The 19,194-nt window shown below is 44.3% G+C and overlaps 1 protein-coding gene across 2 annotated transcripts in view; it reads left to right on the top strand.

Moving 5' to 3' along the window:
• ELL (elongation factor for RNA polymerase II) overlaps positions 1 to 19,194 on the top strand; it is a 50,093-nt gene that overhangs the window by 13,124 nt on the left and 17,775 nt on the right. The window contains exons 2-5 of one of the 2 annotated variants that reach the window (XM_062510171.1): positions 10,395 to 10,442; positions 15,273 to 15,394; positions 15,707 to 15,870; positions 18,798 to 19,051. In XM_062510171.1, the coding sequence (XP_062366155.1) occupies positions 10,395 to 10,442; positions 15,273 to 15,394; positions 15,707 to 15,870; positions 18,798 to 19,051 (588 nt within the window). Of the gene's footprint in view, positions 1 to 10,394; positions 10,443 to 14,165; positions 14,529 to 15,272; positions 15,395 to 15,706; positions 15,871 to 18,797; positions 19,052 to 19,194 lie in introns of those variants that run through there. The other variant, XM_062510172.1, reaches the window with a different exon arrangement.

Below are 19,194 nucleotides of genomic sequence, written 5' to 3'. Positions count from 1 at the left end.
ACTTGGGCATTCCAGCATAAATGGCATTTAAATGAATCCTTACTTTTCAGTCTAACTTAAAGGTTGTGGTTTTAAAATTCTGCCTGAGCTGTTGTCTCTGAAAAGTTTCTTCCAAGTTGTTTATTAAGCTGTTCTTTATACACGTTAATTTTCTTCTTTCAAGTGTCTCCTGCTGCTCTGTGGTTATTTTCAAGGATCCCAATCCAGGCACAGGGTGGGATTGTTGGGCTGTCTGTGCAGGGCCAGGAGCTGGAGTTTGATAATCCTGGTGAGGAATCCCTTCCAACTCAGGATGTTCAGTGATTCTGTGATTTTTCTAGGATTTGAGGATCCCTGTTTTGCACGTACCAGCGTGATCCAGCTCTTGCTTCCCATCTGGGAAACATTACCTGTGTTTGACAGCTGGGGGAGTTTGGACTGGGGTGAAATGCTTTATTTAAGGAAAACTTTTGGAGGGACCAGTGGAACAAACCCCAGCCCTAAGTGTGGTTCTGTAGTCACTTCCCATCACTTGTGTGGCCGTCAGCCTCAGATGGAGGAGCTTGGGTGTCTTAATCAGTTCTGGAAGCTTTATTTATCCATGATGGGGATGAGGGGGAGTTAAGATGTGCTATCGTGACACACTTTTCTGTATTAATTTGGGAAACATTTTCTTCTGGCAGTTGGGGGATTTTGTAAAGTGCAGAAAGCAAAATACTTGTAGTAGATGCATTTGATACAGCTGGTCGTGGGAAAGCTTTTAATTATTTTACCCTCTGAGCCCTAAAACTGCATTGCTGCATTGCTTCAGAAAGGCTAAAATCAGGGAAAAGTGCCATCTCCAAGAGGGACAGCAGCGAGCCAAAGCAATTTCTACAATAGAAATTTGTTTTTCTTGTCATTTCCACAAGGTTCTTGGGGTAGTTGCAGAGGTGGTCAGATCTCCAGTACCTCAAAATCAGCAAACTTCCCTCTTCTGCCAGAGAAAGCACAGAAGGCTTCATTCAAGGTGTCTTGTTCTACAGGATTGACTCTTAAAATATTAATCTGAGAACATCTAACCCCCCTGAATTCTTGGCTCATAACGAGTGAATCCTCCAGGGAAAACCAGCACTGCTGGTCACCTTTAGCAGAGTTGGGGATTTTGGGTGATTCAGTTTCCTTCTGCCAGTTCTGTTGCTGTGGGGTTGTTTTTTTTCCCTTCAGTCCTTTCCCAATTTAACAGGATCATCTGATAACTCCAATAAAATGCTGCTGCACAAACAAGCAGTATTGCATGCAAGAGATGATTACCCAGGGAATTCTGGGCATGGATGTCTTAGTGGGATTCTTGCCAGGCTGAGGTCTCTGAATTGTCTTGCAGTGTGTGGAGATGCTGCAGATACTGCTGGACTTCTCTTAGAGGAATATTTAATATTAAATTTAATATTTTATTTAAAGGAATATGTAATATATTTAATATTAGCATTTCCAACATAGGGAGGCAGAACAGGAAGCTTCATTCTGCAATATTTTTTTTTGTTGAAAACTTTGCTTCAAAGCAATTCCACGTGTTTGAAAAACAAATCTAAGGGTTTGCTTTCCTTTGCCTGCACTGTAGAAATACCAATATTTACCTTCCTTTTTTCTACCCTGTCTTTAATTTACTGTAACTGTTCAAAGCTGGGCAGTGCTGCTCTGCAAGAGGGGGACAGACTTAGGCCATATGAACAGACTTAAATTCAAAATTAATTTTACTTCAACCACTTTTTTCTTCCTGTATAAGCAACCTACTCTAGATTTGCTACTTTTGATAAGGAGTGAGCGCTGGGATTTGTTCATTTAACTCTTCCTCAAATTAGTTGCAAGTCATAAAACAATAGGACTTATTTCTAGGTTTATACTTGATTTTTTTTTTTTTCCCTGCAATGAATTTGCCAGCACAGCATTATCTTTGGAGGAGAGCTTTGGGAAATGTTGTTGCAACTTGTTTTATGCTTTCCCACTTTTACCTTTTATTGCTTTTAAGTCAGAGTTAGAGGAGAAAAATCCCTTCAGGAAAAAGGGTGATAAAAGAAGAGTTAGTGCAGAATTTTGCTGGTTTCTGATGTGCTTGTGGAAAAGGGAAAGGGATCCTTGAACCTCTGTCTTGGGGGAGAACAGGACAAGACTGAAATAAGTGTAAAGGTGTTTGAATGAACAGTTTTGTCTCAAGAATGCAACACTGAATAATAAAATTAAAATAGCTTTGAGGGCTGCTGGTTCTCAGTGTCAGGGAGGGTCTGGAACACCCTTCTGGAGTGAGTAACGGATATAGAAAATCCACTCACACTAAATGAAACTTCCTTTTCTGGGAGATGCAGTAATTGTATCAGAACTGGGAGGTGGTTTTTTTTTTTTTTTTTTTTTTACTTGCAGGAAGGAAACTCCTGGGTTATTACACTAAGAAATGGGCACTGTGTTCTGTGACTTAGTAATTCTTTCATTAGAGACATTTTTAATTGATTCTGACTGCTTTGATCAGTTCTGAACACTGGAAGCTGCACAGGGATGCAAAGGAGCTTTTTTCCTTCCAAAAGCCTTTCCTCCCTAAACCTTTGGAAGTTGTGGGAGTTGGCTCCTGGTCTTCTGACAGAGCCTCCCTGAGCAGCCCCATCTTGTTAATAGTGGGATTGGTGGGAGTTTGACATGATTAAACTGCAGATAATCATCATTACAGCCCTTGTGGCAGCCTGGTGATGAGACTTCATGATTATTGCTCTCCTTAATGAGCAGGTCTGCCTTAACTCTGCAGAAAAGCAAAGAGGGAAAACAGCAAGTTTAAAAAAAGGAGAACTGTCCCATTGGGAAACGTGCCCAGAGTCTCCCAAGTTGGATTCCCACAGGAGCTTGACTCCTGCCTCTGTTCCTGAGTTAATTGGGAGCCCGTGGTGCCACAAACCCACTTTGATCTTTTCCTCCTTCTTGCCATCCACCTTCCCCCTGACCTTGCTTTTGGGGTGGGTTTGAAGCCCTCTAGGTTTTGGGGCTGGATTTGGAATCCCCTCTGGTTTCATGGTAATTTTCCTCTGCTTTTCATCCTCAGCCAGGCAGAGCCCCCAGATCTGATCCAGCAGAGAAGCTGGGTGTCCAAGAAGCAGCAATGAATCCAGTGCCTGACTGGCCATTCCAAGGGGAACTGATGTTTGGCATAAAAATGCTCTTGAAATGAACCTGTATCTTTTTGTCCTCCTGCAGTCTTTCCCCACGCCCTGGCAGGGGAGCCTTGTCCTGCAGACAGGTGGATTTTAACTCTTCAGTGTCCTCTAGAACCGCTCACTCTGCATAAACAAATTTTCTTTGCAGCCAGAGCATTTCCTCCTTGCGGCCATTTCAGCCCTTTTGTGCATTCATATTTATTGAAGAGCAAATCCCTGTCCATGTCTGTGCTCGTGAAAGAGTTCCTCAGTTCTTCTATCTGCACTGCCACGGAAATTTGGGATTGCAGGAAGGCGTTTGGTGGTTCCTGCTCTTGGGAAGGGCTCAGCCCAGCGGATGGGGCTGCTGTGTTTGCCAGAGCCAGGCTCTGCTCCAGCCAAACAAAATCTCCTGCTCCACAGTGGGCTGAGCAAACTCGAGACCAATTCACAATACTTTAATTATTTCTCCAAGGATTTGAGCTTCCTTTTAATTTTCTTCCTGAAAGGCATTGCCTAAATTGCCTCTGTGCCCAGCTTTCCTTCCTAGTGGAAAACTACTGCACCTTGTGCTGGCCAAACATCCTGGCTTGATGGTCAGGAGCATTTGTCCCAGGATTTTTTGGGATGTTCAAGGGGCTGGATCTCCCTTCCCAAATCCATCTTTTCCCAAGGTTTGTGTTCTGATGCTGAGGATGACCAGAGGATCAAGCAGTGTCAGAGCTATCTGTTCTTTGGGAGTTTAAAGCTTTTATTTTTGCAAATACAGAAAAATCATCAGGTAATGCTGTTCTAGGAAGCAAAGATTGCGTTGAAGAACCGGAAAGTTTTGCTTGGAGTTACCAAATTGAAACCAAAAAAGTTTTGCTGGGCTTGAGCAATCTGGGATAGTGGCAGTGTCCCTGCCCATGGCTGGGAGTGGAACTGGATGGGGCTTTAAGGTCCCCTCCAACCCAAACCATTCTGTTATTCCATGAAAAAAAAAGGATTCTGGCAAAAATCACCATCTGCTGCAGCCTATCACCGAGGCTGGAGAGCCTCCACCTCCATCCCTTATCCTGAGTTTTTGGGATGGGTGTTTGGGGAGCCATGGGGTTCATGTGTCCTAATTCCTCACTGCATCTCCTTCCCCAAATTCCTGACTGGAGGAGCTCTGGCAGTGCCCAAGCAGGGAGCTGCTGGGACGGGGGTGCCTCGCCCTCGCTCGTTTGAGTCCCCAACAAAATCCTGCAGCAGGGACCCAACAAACAAACTGCATTTTATTCAGGAGGAGCTTTTTAACCTGGATTAGCTGAGATCAGAAGCTCCAGGCATGCGAGAGAGAACAGGCTGCATGGCTGGCTCAGCTCTCGTGCCTGTGGGGTGACATCTTGATGACAGTGGAGTTTAATTGCTCTCTGCTTTGCTGATACAGGCTATTGTCCATTTAGGGCCTGGCTTTCTGCTGTACAGGGCAGGACAAAGCAATTCCATTAGGCTACAGTTTGGTTTTTAACTTAATCATGTGTCTTACTGTCTAAACTTTACACCAAAGTAGAGTTTTTCTGCATTTCAAGAGGGATGATAGCTGAGATGCTCAGTATGTAGTGATGTCAAAGGCTGCTTGTGGTGCTCCCTGGTAAAATTGGTAATTTTGTTAGAATGGTGAAATTCTGTAATTCTGAGGAGCTGGGAATGGTGAATGAAATTCAGTAACTGTAAGGAGTTGGGAATGGTGAAATTCTGTAACATAACCATAAATTTCAGCAAATCAAGTTGAGGGGTTTTTTGAGCTGACACTTTAAACTCCTTTACTTTCTGTCTTATGGAAACACACTCGATTTTTAACCCTGGAAAATTAAACCACTGAGGAAGCAACATTTGTTCTGTAACAGCCCACATTAAATGATGCAATTATAACCAAAAAAGCCAGTGTGCCTTTTGCAGTTTAGCAATTAAAAACTTTGAAATGTACAGCGTAGCATTTTGGCTGACATAAAAGCTTTTGAGTATTTTATTGCTGCTTGTACTTCTGGGCAGGATTCGTAGATGCTTTAATATTATGGTGATAATGTGTCCATTAATGCCTATTAGGCAAATAACAAATACAAACTACAGTTCAGAGTAATTGGTGAGAGTCCAGCTCTTAAACCTTCATCAAAAGCACCTTTTTAATAATTATTTGTGTTAAAAGCTGGAGTGTTCACTTCTGCCCAAAATAAATTCTTTTAGATGTTTGGGAGAGGAAAATGAGGGGTGAATGATGTCTGTGACAGCACTGGGTCATCAAGGTGATAAATAGAATTATCTTGGAGAGGAGGAGTGAGCAGAGGTGTCCATGGGGGTAATTTGGAGATTGCTGCCTTAGGAACTCCTGTCACACTCTGCTCTGCTCCTGCTCCCTGGGGTTTGCAGGATCTCATCACGATGTGGGTGAATCCTGAAATCCTCCAGCAGCATCCCCGTGACTCACCTGGGCAGCTGGCACCTCTCTTGAGTGGAAAGCCTCAAGTAATGGTGGATTTACATGGAATTTCCAAGGATCTATCCATGAGAATGTTGGATTTGAATAGCAAAACTGTAATTTTCGAGTCGCAGCAGACTCCATCCCATCTGTGCTCAACTTCAAACGGGATCCTTGGGAGGCCTCAAATTGCAGATGGAAATTGTCTTGCAGGGAGACGGTGTTTTAATTCCATAAGTAATAGATGGGACATGAAAAAAAGGAATATTCAGGAGGCTTTTCTGGCTGCTGAGTTTCTGGGAGGAGGTAAATGCAAGCCTTGGAATAGTGGAATGTCCTGGGAGCAGCCTCAGTGGCTCTCTGCTGGGCCAGCTTGGGCTAATTGGCTGCCAGCAAACTTCACCCAGCCTCACTTGGAGCTGTGGGTCTATTCCAGGATATTCCTTTCCCTTGGGATTTGTATTTCTTGCTGCTAATGAACTCAGGGACTGGGAGGTGTCTCCTGGGAGTCTGTCACAGTGAGGGACAGGGTGGATCTGCTTTGCCTTTGGACTCTGGTTTGCTTTGCAAGCCCTTGGAGTGGGTGTTTAAAACAAAAATAGCAAAAATGGAAGGTGGAATCTCTGTAGCTCTGCAGCTTTTCCCAGGTATCCAGGTGTGTTTAAACTGAGGCTCCTCCTGGACTGGGACCTTTTTATCCCACCCTTGGCCCAGTTGTGCTGGGAAGCCAGAGGAAGCAGGGGAGGAAGCCTTGCCTATATTTGGACTTTGCTGTGTGGGCTAAAGAAACATAAACCAGTCATAACCGAAGAATTAAAGAGGAACTTGGAGTTTAGGGCATTACAGTGTCTGAAATTTGTGCTTTTTAGGCGATTTCTGGTTGTTCCCATATTTGTAACTTCTTCCTGCTTTACCTGGGCACTGGTTTTACCTGGAATTGCACATTGATGGTTGGAAACACCCCATTAATGCCAGCCTTCGTTAGCAAGATTTTATAGTTCCTCTGTATATTTATTGGAGTTCTTGCTACTAATTTTAACTGTTGGTAAGAAGCTTTAAATTCTGAAAATAATCCCCTTATTCCAACACAAATAAGGGTAAATTTTCAGTTGCACGCTGTGCATTGGTGACTCTGAACATCCAACAAAACAGACAAACACATCAATACTAAGTTTAGGCAAATACTTTCCATAGAACACAGCCTGCAGTATAAATTCCAGTAAATACATGACAGAACTTCCCAAAATGATGTCATCTTTAATTATCTGTATTTCCCTGAAGAAACAGAGAGGTTTCCAGCTGGCTCCTTGACCAGAGGATTATTTCCAGTGTCCTATCTGTTCCTGGGTAGGAATATCCCATCCCAGGAATTGTGTTCCTTCCCTCTCCAGTGCTGTCACCCTCATGGATGAGCTGCAGGGATGAATAACTGGTACCTGGCAACAGCATAAAACCTGCTCACCTAGCAGGTGGCTGCTGCAAAGTACCTGAACTGTGCTTTTCTTCCTTTGATTTTTATCTTTAATCGACTTCCAGCAGCTGTTTTTAAGCCCAGAGAGTCTCCTGGAGGGATAAAGCTGGGATTCACTGGAAGGGGATGAGGTTGTGCTCCTTTGCTTGGACAAATCTGCCTTGTTTTCCTCTTGTTTGAACACAGAGATGAGGTTTCATCAGCATCCTTGATTTGCCAAGGATTTACTGCATCCAAGGCTGAGGAGGTGACTTGGTTTCATTGGAAAGGCAGAGGGAAAGACCTTGTTCCCACTCAAAAGGGATGGAATAGCATTTCTAGGAACTGTAATGCTGGAAGTTCAGTCATGACATCAGTAAGGAAGAGGAATTAAGTGACTCTGAGGTGGCTCTTCAGAAAATGACAGAAATTTTGGAAAGGGAAGCTAGAACTCTTGATGACTGAGGTTGTGCATCCCAGGACATCCAAGGAAGTTAATCCAAATGAAGATATAAATGGAAATGTGGTTTTAATTTGGTTTCACATCATTCATCTGTTCTCTTTTGTTCTGAATGAAGGTGTCCATGCGGGGATTTAATTTCATCTAATAAAGGTACTTAGAGTCACATCCTTAATTAGTGTAGGGTGTGCAGTGTGCTCTCCTCTTCCACAAACATCCTGAACGAGCTGTAGCCAAGGAGTTGGACATCAGGAGAGTGATGCCTGTGGAGGTTCAGGGATGCTACTGCTGAGATGCCAAAACTCTTCCCCTTGCCTGCCTCGAGAGGAAACTGGGATGGTGCAGTGTCCATCCAAATCTGTCTGTTCCCTGTGATCCCCTCTGGAGCCTGGCAGGGAGTTCCAACACCAATATTCCTCCACAGGCCTCCCAAACACAGACTGAAACACTGAATTTTGGGAGATACATCTCAGCTTTGCCATTTAACTTGCACGAAGCTGGTATTACCGCTTAAGTTTATGTGTGGATTGTGGGATTTATAAGTTCTGTAATTGAGCCGTGTCTGATTTGTGCATCAGGGTTTTTGTAAGATTTAGAAGTTCTGTAACTTAACTGCATCTGATTTAGGACTTTTGTTCTGTCTCCTTGTCCTACTTCCATCATCCTTACCCCTGTTATTCCCCTTAAACAACTTTCCAGACCGAAGAACAATGTGGATTCCCAGGGGCAAGAGCAGGCAAGGAGAAAACCCCTTTAGGTCATGGTGAGAAGTGCCTCCCTCCCATAGGCCTTTGCGGCACATGTTAATTCCTGAAGTTCTATTGGTTAATACAGTTCACCATATATGTACCTTCCCTAGAATGTTCTTCCCTCTCCTGATCCCCATTGGTCCTGCTTTGCTGCAGGGCTCCACCCCTTTCACCTCATTGGTTCTCCCATTTGGTTGCCCCACCCCTGCACCACTTTTGCCTGTTCCCATTGGCCCTTGACCTCCAGCTCCGCTCCCCTCATCCCCTATTTAATCCAGTGCCCTCTCCCCCAGCTCATCTTTGTCACTAGATTCCCTGTGAGATCCAATAAACCTTCCCTTGGATTTCTGTACGAAACCCATCCTTGACCTCTTTCATCAGCCACTTTTTATTTTAGCGAGTGTGCTCCAGGCTCCAAAAGCACAGGTCACTCCCAGAGAAACCCCCTGAAATTCAGAGAAACCCCCTAAAATTCAGAGAGACCCCCTGAAGCACTGCTCCAGAGCAGAACTTCCCAAAACTGTCATTTGCTGTACAAGAACCACATGGATTGGTTTGGGGGGGGTTTTTTGTTTGTTTTTGATTTTGTTGGGTTTTGTTTGTTTGTTTTGTTTTTTGTTTGGTTTTTTTTTTTTCCCTTAAATCCAGATTTTTTTCGTGTTTCAAATGCTTGTTTGCTCAAGTATGTTCCTATGAATTTCTGGACACAGGGAACAAAAAGCTGGCCAGGCTGTCCATGAACAGCGTGCTGTGGAATGCAGTGTCGTGGCACTCGAGGAATTCGGTGATCTCTGTACCCAAGAACAAGATGTTGTTTATTGGTGCTTTCTAAAGGTTGTTCTGGGTCTGTAAAATTCCTTATCCAGCGCTCAGAGCGCTGTCAGCTCCGAGTGTTCCTGCTTTCCTCAGAGTCACGAATGTCCTGTAATGATCCTGGGTGTGATGCAGATCTGTGAAATCCTATTGGATGAGCTCCTCAAAAACTCAGACTCTGTCTTGGGCTGGGTTTATCCATCCAAGTTTTGTTAGGTTTATCTGAGCTAAAAGGATTTTTATTTTGTTGGCGGATTTATCCTTTTTGTTGTTGTTGTTGTCGATGTCGTGGCTGAGATTCTTCTCTGCTAGGGTGGAAAAGTTTTATGAGGGATGGTTAACTTCATTAATTTCAAGCTCTCTTGCTGTTAAAATTTTAATATTTATATCTCTAATCCATTGGAAATTGATCCACTGGAATTTGGATGACACAAACAGCACAATACAAGAAGGTTTGTGCTTGCTTTCCCAAATTCCTGGTGAGTTTTCCCATGGAAATGTCTCCCATTCACATGGTAACATTTTCACTTATAAATGATACTTTAAACCTATTTATAAATTCTTCTGTCCCTTCACAAATGGGGTCCCCCAATCCCCATGGGGCACAATTCCAGTTGTGGAATGCTTTGCGTGATTTAGGAAATAAAACTTCCACAGCCCAAATTCTGCTGGAGTTGGAGAAATCCAAACTCGGTGTGGCTTGAGTTGAGTCTGTTATTTTATTTTTTTTTTTTTCCTTCAGTTAAAACCTCAGGTGAGGCTTGGAATCGAAAAGTCTTTGGGATCTCTGAAATGACAGCGAGGCAAAAAAGCTGAAATTGAGCACTTTCAGAGTCACAGGAATATAATTTTTAAATGTAAGCAGCTGAGCCTGGAGGAAGAGGCCAATTGTTGAAACAGGCAATGTAACAACACGATTTTGCAATGGAGCTGCAGTTTGCTTTTCCAAGGGATTGCCAGCTTTCTCTTGGAAAAAATTCGCTTTGCGTCCTCTCAGGCCGAGAACTGGAATAAATTTTCCCCTCAAGTGTCCATTTTTTAACTCAAAAGTTACATAAGCACCAAAGCTGAGCTGTTCTGTGCCCAAAATGTGATGGAGGAGCCAAGTGTCACCTCTGACCTTAGTTTATCCCTTTTCTGGGTACAAAGCATTGTTTCAGGATTTTTGTTGTTTTCTTACTTGAAATACACATTTCCCTGACTTTTCCCTTTTAAAAAAAAAATAATAATAATAAGTGAAGTAAAAAATCCAGGTGAAAAATCAAGCTTGAGTGTGGCTTGGCAGCAAACGCTGGAGCTTAGGATTTCTCTGAGGTAATTTTTGTTTTTCCACTTGTTTCTGTAGGATGCTGTGACGTCAAAACCAGTCATCCAGTTTCAAGGAAGCCAAGGGGTAAGTTTGTCCCTGGAAAGTTCTTTACATTTAATGGGATTGAGGAATTTGGGCTGTTCCAGCTCAAGGAATGATGCTGTGATTGCTGAAAGTGAGAGATGGTGGTGCAGGTGTGGTCCAGGAAGGGTTTGCTCATGGATTCTCTCTCTCTAAAACCTTTTCCTTCCTCTTTATTTCCTAACCTCCCTAAATCCATGGGAAATTCATATTTATGAGGCTGTGCTGGTGGGCAGAACAGGGAAAAGGAAAGGATGCAGAAATCCATGGAATCCTCACCTGTATCCCAAGGAAAAACCGTGCAAGACTTTTTGGGTCCCGGTTCCTTCCAGCAGCAGAGCTGCTCTGGGAGTCCTGGAGGTTTATTTAATGTAACTGCAGTTCTGTGAGTAGCAGAAGTTATTTTAGATTTAGGAGTTTTACTTCCCCAACTTCTGTTCCAGTGACAGAACTCTGGGATATTTTTAGCCCCTTGAACCAGTCTGTCATGCCAGTTGCTGACAACGTTGAGATTTACGTGGTGGTGTTTCTGGTAAAGCAATGCAGCCCTTCAGTGAACTTGAAAAATGTCATTTAGATACCTTTTATTTCTAAAAAAAAAAACCTGTGTTTAACTTTAGTCTCTGCAGAAAGAAGGAGATTTTTTTGTTTTATTTCAAGAGTCTGAATTTAGCTGTAACTTCTGATTATTTTTTATGCACTGGCACATGAAAGCTTTCAAAAGGGCCTGGTTTGAGTAGACATTAAACCCAGCACATTGTCCTTGCCCACATCCTACTTTGTGATATTATTCTCACTAACAGTACATAGAAAATACAGCAGGAAAGACATGATTGTTATTGTAAGTTAAGAAGAAAAATACAAACCTTCTTGTTCTGGGAAATAAAGAAAGGAGCAATTTCCAGGTTTTTTTTTTTTTTTTTTGCTTTGTTTAGACTTTAACTTCCCTGAAAGCTCAGCATGAAAATTGAGATCAAAATCTGCCACTGAGGTTGGGCACAGTCAGAAGTGAGGAGGAAAACTGAAGGGTGGGTGATTTGTCTTTATTTGATGAGCTTTGCTCATGGACTAAAGAAGCTAAAAACACTGGGGGTGCTTTCCTTTCCCTTTGGAAGCAGGATCTACACCTGACTTTTCCAGTGAAGCTGTTTCAGTTTTGGAAATGCCTCCTCTGAATGTTTTTCCTTGAAGGAAATGTAGGAAAAGGGATCAAAACAGCTTAAAACGTTCCTCTGCCCTGAGCCTTTGCTCTTGGTGGATTCCACATGGATCTGATATGGACAAGAACTGACAAAAATACTAATTTCTAGGGATAATTAAGAATATTTTCAAATGCTACAGTTGCTTCTAGAAATTAAAAACATAAAAAGAAAAGATTAATTCTGTTTAAACCCTGAACTCCCCGAGATGAGTCCTTGGTGGAAGAACTGCCTGGCACCAGCAGTATCACTGCATGGAGAAAGGAGAGCATCCAGGAGGGCTGGGCTGGGCTGGGAGGAGGATGTGACAGCCAGAGCTGACCTCTGCCTGCTCCTCCTCAGTGGTTAATTAATGGCACTGACGAGGAAAGGCCAAAGGTAGAGCTTTGAAGGGAGCTGCAGCTCCATGGGAGTGCACAGAAAGAGCTCTTTGTCCCTTTTATTATTATTTTTCCTGGGTATGACAAGGAGCTGGCAGCTGGGGAACCATCTGCTTTTAAGGTTAGGACTCTGCATGTCAGGATTCTCCTGTTCTTGAAGGAGCTGAGGCTTGAAATGCTTTCCAGGGATCCTCCATCAGTTGGGCTGAAGAGATAATTCCAGGAATTTACCAGGCTCTCATACTCACATGATGACATTAAAACATATTTGTTGAGCTGTTTTGCTTTTTATATTATTTCTTCTGCTCTTCCTCAGTTCCTCAGTTTGCTGCCTTCCTATTTTGCTTCCCAAAAAATGCAGCTATGGAGAGCTCCATGAACTTTTTGAGGTGGGAAGTTTGTGCATAGCACAACTGTCAAGAGTGATTTAAAGCAGTGAGGTTTTAATAGTGGGAATTTTCTGAGCAAGTATCCCTCTCTCAAGAGGGAAAAGCTTTATTTGATGATTTAGGGAGGCAGGACATAAAATGAGAATTTAAACAAACTGCTGCTTCTTGAATTTCATTCTCTAGAAACCTTTAAATTTCTGTGTCCCTGTGTTTTCACCTATTCCAGTGTTACTCTAAAAAGCTGTCAAGGATACTTTCAGTTTCTAATACACAGAAAAAGAAACCTCCATGTTTGAGACACTAATTAACCAGGGAAGAGAATTGCTGGGAATAAAACCCGGGGTCAGCAAGGTGGCAACAGAAAGGAGGAAATCAGTGGTAGTAGCCCAAAATAAAACAGCTGTTCCAGTGACAAGGGACAAAACCTGTCCTGTCTGGATCCTGCTCTGATCCAGTCTCACAGGAGCTGATAAAAACTTTTGGGATTTTTCCTTGGGACGTGTTCTGTAGTGATGCTGCTCTTGTTAATTTTTTTTTATAATCATAATTTCAGCTGTAATAACCAGGTTGTTTTTGCCAGTGTTCCTCTAAGGTGGGACCATGGAAATTCCTTAGGAGCAGCACCTGGCTGTCAGTTTTTCCTCATGGATTTTCTTGAATAGTTTTATAAGTTTTTAGGGAGTTTTGAGCATTGTGCTTGTTTTGGTGTGCACATGAATTAGAATTTAAGAGCTGGAGTACCACAGCATTACAAATTGTATGCAGAACTGTGCTAGAAGTACTGAAAATGCTTCTATTTTGGTAAAAAGACATGCAGAATCAGAGCTTGGGCTGGCTGAAATTTGCAGGTGTTTGTGGGGTGGTAGGAGCAGGGACAGACTTGAACTGCGGGGAAAAAAATACCCAAATTCACCAAAAATACCCAAATTCAGGTGCCAAACCCACATGTGTTATGCAGCATTTTTAAAATGACTGCTGGGACCAAACATATTTGCTTTGTGATTGGAAAATAGAACATTTCCCCTGTTTGTTGGGATAAATTTTTGGTATTAACAGAGGGAGGTGAAATCTCTGTTCGGAGCGAGCTGTCCACAGATGAATGTTACTTGAAAGAAGAAAACAGAAGTCACATCTGTACTGAGCTATTTTTAAGTGTCTCTGGTTACTGGTGCAGTACCCAGCACCAAAATTAGGGCTCCCTCAAAGCAGTCACCATGCTGATTTGGTGGCTTGAGAAACCTTCTGTTTTCAGCTAAAAATAATTCCTAGATAACGGCCAGCTTGCACATGAGACACTTTTCAGTACAAAAGTGACTCTGCCTCATTTTATAGCCTCTGAAATGCTGCAAAAATCCTACAAAAATCCAAAACCAAAGCTTTTGGTGCAGCTATTTTTTTTTTTTTCCAGTGGTGAAGCAGGAGTGAGGAGAAGTTTTTTTGAGTGTGTGGAGATGTGATTTGGTGACATCCTGCAGGTTTTATTTTCCAGGCTCAGGTGCAGCACAACTCAATCCCTTTGGAAGCAGGACAGCCCTGTTGCACTTTCCTTTTCCTCCCATTCCCACCAAATTTCCAGCTGCAAAATCCATCCCCCTTCCCCAGTGAGCTGCTTACATAACTCTGCCTTTGTGCCTGTTCTGGTAAAGCAGAAGGGAATTTTCTTCCCCCTGCCTGGGTGGGGCCAGAGGATGCCAGGAAAGATTAAAGGGCTGTGACACACATTTGGCAGGGGAGATAATGGAGCTGCTCAGGGAGGGTCCAGCAGCACCCAAAAAATCTGCTCCCGGTATTTTCAGACCTGGATCCAGGGGATAGCTTGTTCTCCTGTACAAAGCAAGGCTCGGGTTTGGGTTTCTGAGCTCGTTTTGGGAAGAAGGGAGCTCTGTTTGAGGGCAGGGAAACGCCGCACACGGGCTCGGCTCGAGAGCTCCTTGCTGCCTCTGAGAACATCCCTGTGGTTTAGCAGAGGGACACGGATCCCTGGGTTTTCCAGGCTGCTGGAGACATCTGAGGTCTGAAGGAAACCACCCAAAACCCCTCCTGTCCCAGCTCAGTCATGTGTGGATGCCACGGGCTGGTTTGCTGGGAGCGTGTATTTTCTGCGTAGATGTGGCAATCTGGGTAAATATAAATCCATGTGGTAAAAGCCTGGCCTAAAATAGGTTGGAGCTGGTGTTCCTTCTGTCTAAGCTTCTGGAAGCCATCTTAATTATCAAATATTGATGTGATAGTAGAGCTCAGATGCTGACATTTACGTTGGATCCTGAATGCAGAGGGGAGACAGTTTCCCTTTTGAAAAGTGAATGGCTGTGGAGGGGGTGAAAAAAACAATGCAGGATGGCTGTGGAGTTGTCTGTGGAGCACACTTAATGCTTGATTAAATATTTAATTTAGCAGCAGCGTCACACTCTACTGTGAGCCATGAAATCTTGTTATGGAATTATAATTTCTTAAAAAAGAATAAGCATGCTACCTAGTGACCTGGCTTGTGCTATGTTTAGTGCTGGATCAGTAATTCTAAAGAAATGAGCCTCGAGTGTTTTACATTGAATATAAACAGTAGAAGTGAGTCTGTTTTGAGCCTGAATCTATAGAATTGGGTCAGATTCCTAGAACAAGGTGGTTGTGGGCTCTTTTTGAGGCACTCTTCTCCCATACCCATATCCATGTTCTCTTTCCCTCTGTTACCTTTTCCTTCCCCCTGCACACAATAGGGATAACTTGAATTCTTCTCGCAGTCTCTGTGCAGCAACCCGGGTGCTTTCCTTGTTGCAAAATGCCTCAGAGCACCCTGGCTGCAGGAGAACTGAGCTCTCCTCAGCCTGGGGTTGCCTGAGTGACCAATGTTCCTCCTCTCCTGAGCAGCACATCGCCATCCCCAGGCCCGATCGACCGGCAGAAGTGCGGACCTTCACCTTTTATCTCTCCAATATTGGCAAGGACAGCCCTCAGGGGAGCTTTGACTGCATCCAGCAGTATGTATCCAGGTGAGTGGGGCATCCAAGGAAAAAAACAGCCTTTTTTTTTTTTTTTTTTTAACCTGCTGTTCTGGAGCATCTTTTCCTTAACAAAGGTTTCATGCACGTTCTTCCTTTTTAGTGTGTTTGTGATCTGTTTTGATGTGGGGTGTTTTTGGGTTTTTTTTGTTTTTTTTTTTTTTTTTGAGAATCATCTCTCAGCTCCTCTGTGTGTCCCCCACTATTATTCAGTAAACCTCCCCCCCCCAGCTGTCCCCCAGTGCCAGCCTGGTGTCCCTTTGCAGTGTCAGGAGTACCTTTTCCATTGCATTTCTCTTGCAGCAATGGTAATATCCATTTGGATTGCCTGGGAAGCATACAGGATAAAATCACCGTGTGTGCTACTGATGATTCCTACCAGAAGGCGAGGCAGAGCATGGCACAGGCAGAGGAGGAGACTCGCAGCCGGAGCGCCATAGTCATTAAACCTGGGGGGAGATATGTAGGTAAGCAGCCACTCAGTTTGGGGCTCTGGATTCCATTTGGGACCCAGAAGGTTCTGGAGGCAAATCCTGATGTTGTTGGCTTGTTTGTGGCAGTCTGAAAAGTTTTCCTGGTAGTTCCTCATGGGTGATTTAGGCTCTCCTTTTGTTGTGTTGTCTTCATTTCTATCGTTGCCCCAAAGGAACTGTGGCTGCCCCAGCCCTGGTGGTGTCCAAGATCAGGTTGGAGCAATCCAAAGGTGTCCCTGTCCGTGGCAGGGGGTGGCACTGGGTGATTTTAAGGTCCCACCCAGCCCAAAGCACTGTGGGCTGTCCATGTGCAGTGACATGGCTCTGGTCACGTCTGTCATGTGGCAGTGCTGGGGCTCCCAGCTGAGCCCTCCCAGCGTCCCTGCTCGAGGCCAGCTCAGCTAAAACTGCCACCACCGTGTCACAGCTGTGCCCACGGGACTGCAGCAGGGAGGACACAGGCAGCAGTGCCCTCTGTTAATAAACACAGACACTAAAGCAGCCTGGAACAGCCCTTCTCACTGTGACAGCAGCAGGAAAGCCTTAGCAGAGGAAATAAAACCAAGACAAATAGCACAGGGAGCTTCAGAGACCCAGGGCTCAGGGCCCTGCTTAACCTCAGCTCATAAACTTTGGGCACAAACAGTAACCAGAATGCAAAGTTTCACTTTTTTTTTTTTTTTTTTTTCTCTGATGCAGCTGCTTTTCCTGCAGCCCATGTGATCTGCAGCCAGTTTCTTCTCAGAGGATCTGTGATGAGAAGGGTTGAGTTGCAGAATGTAGAACTGACCCTGACTCATTGTCACAGCAGCCAAGTGCTCAAAGCTGAGAAAGGAGATAGTAATCAGGAAGGAAATGCATTGATTTCCTGTAGGCCAGAAGATTATTTTGTTTAGCTCCTCTTTGAGAACATTACAGTAAGTGCCTGAAGTTAAAGCTTCTGAGGGAGAAGATTCTCAAAGCAATTTGCTTCCTGTAAAGATGAAGCAAAACTTCTTTTTTTTTTTTTAATTAAAAATACTCCTGGCTAAAACCTTTTACTGCCCTGAAATGGAGACAGAGCTGTGTGAAAGCAGCAGGGGCAGAGCGTGTGCTCACAGCACTCCAAGATAAGATGTCAGTGTTTGAGGAGGAGAGCTCTGGTCCAAGAAGGAAGGGCTTGGAAGGACAGTCCTCGTGTGGGATCTGCAGGTCCTGGTGTGCCAGCAGCATCAGCTGATTCCTGCAGGCTGGGCTGGAGGGGCAGGGCTGGCTCTCACATTTCCAGGAGAACACGGAGCTCAGCACTTGAGCGCCAGTGGAGTCGTTCCAGGCAGCTCAGATGTGGAAAAATTTATATGAAATGTTGAAATTGGAGAGCAGCAGAACGTACAGATGTGAGCTGACACTTGAATAAATAGATATGTAAATAGACAGCTGCAGGTAAAGCTGCAGGGGATGTGTGCTTGTAGCCACACTAAATATGTGTGCATACATCCACAGACATGCACGTGTATAAATATTTGAAAACCCTTTGTGTCCTGGCTTAGCTTGGCTTTTTCTTTCCCTATCACTGTGCATTTTGGCTCCAGCCTTTTAAGTGGAAACCTCCCAATGTGATGTTTTTACTGTTCATGACCTGGCAAGAGTTAAGGCAGTTTTAGAAAGCTGACGAATCTTCTCTTGTCCAATTTCTGGAAACAAAATCCAGCTGACCTCTGGATTGTGGGATGTTTAACGTGCGAATTGGTGTCATTCCCCCCTCTCACCTCCCCTCAGCCCTGCCGAGGATGGGTCGTGCTTCCTCTCCCAGCACTGTGGTGTATAATAAAAATCCAGGAAATGGGGCCTGGGTTACGCAATGTGCAGCTCAGTAAAACAAACAGTGCAGACAATCCCCAGTATCTTCAGATGACTCAGTTGAAAACGTTGCTTCCTAGCAATGGAGCAGTGCCCTGCTGGAATAAACCTCCCAAACACTCACAGTAAATGCTGGATGTTGTTTGTCCTAGTGAAGGTCACTTTCTCCAGCCCAAGTGATTATTGATTGCATCTCCAGGTTTCTAGACCTTGGAACCCACACGTTTTGTTTTCAGCTTTATTGGTTTGCTTTTGGTAGCAGGAACCTGCTCCTGTGTTTGAAACAGTCCCAGTCCTTGGATTTGGGCTCTAGTAAGAGATGGTGTGAGAGTTCTGTTTTTCAGTAGGAGTGGGGAAAAAAATGAATTGTTGGATGGTGCTGTCAGCAGCCAGGAACCACAGTGGGGATGGAGCTGAGATGAACTTGTGAGCCAGCTTTATGTTGTCACTTATCTGCAAACGCAGTGGAGAAGGGGTTATTCCATCAGCACAGGCAGCACCCTCATGAATAGGCTGATGGCCCAGTGTCAGCCCCATTCATGGGGCTGTGTTTGGAGGGGGAAGGGAGGTGGACCCAGCCCCATAAAGTTCCTATTGTTCTAAAAGCAGAAACATCTGCTGGAGGGGCGTTTTTGCTGAGCTCAGCAGCGGGGAGCCTCTCGTTGACCAGTTCTGGTCTTTCCACTCCGTATTTCCCACTCTTCTACATAATAATGCAGAATTTTCTTCTCATAGGGAGGGCAAAAATGGTTCGATTAACCGTGGGGATACGTGTACTTGGGATAAATGAAAAGCTGGCAAACAAAGGGAGCTTTATGTAAGCTGCTAGCCAATAATACTCAGGTTTCCAGAGCTCGGTGTTGCTGTTTACTTGTTACAAGCTTGTCACAAACCATAAACCTCACGGGATGCTCGTTCCGGCGGCGCGTCGGGACAGAGGGGGTGTGCTGGTGGTGTTTGTCCTTCCCTCCCTGTCACCTCGTGGCACTTCCCTGGGGTGTGATGAACTCAGGATTGGTGCTGACAGCCCACTGGCCTTTGCGAGGTGACTGCTGCACTTCACTATTCTCATCTCATTTTAGGCAAAAAGGTTCAGGTGCGTAAACCTGCACCAGGAGCTTCCGATGCTGTTCCCTCCAGGAAGCGCCCAACGCCAGTCAACCTTGCCAGTGCAATAAAGAGAGGCAATAGTGCGATTTCCCAGAGACCCTTCAAAGATAGGGTTGTGCACTTACTGGCACTAAAGCCTTATAAGAAACCTGAACTTATTCTCAGATTGCAGAAGGATGGACTTTCTCAGCAGGACAAGGATTTGCTGGATAACCTTCTGCAACAGGTTTGTACTCTGATGAAGGCAACGATTTAGTTAAAGGGAAAAAAAAAAAAAAAAAAAAAGTCTTCTCAGCTTCCCCCCCCCCCCCTCCACCTCCCATGGCAGTGGAACCTGTTATCTCCAGGCTGCAGCTGAATGTGACTCTA

Source organism: Cinclus cinclus, chromosome 28 (genome assembly GCF_963662255.1).
Source record: "Cinclus cinclus chromosome 28, bCinCin1.1, whole genome shotgun sequence".
NCBI lineage: Eukaryota > Metazoa > Chordata > Aves > Passeriformes > Cinclidae > Cinclus > Cinclus cinclus.
This window is presented reverse-complemented; position numbering and strand designations above follow the sequence as displayed.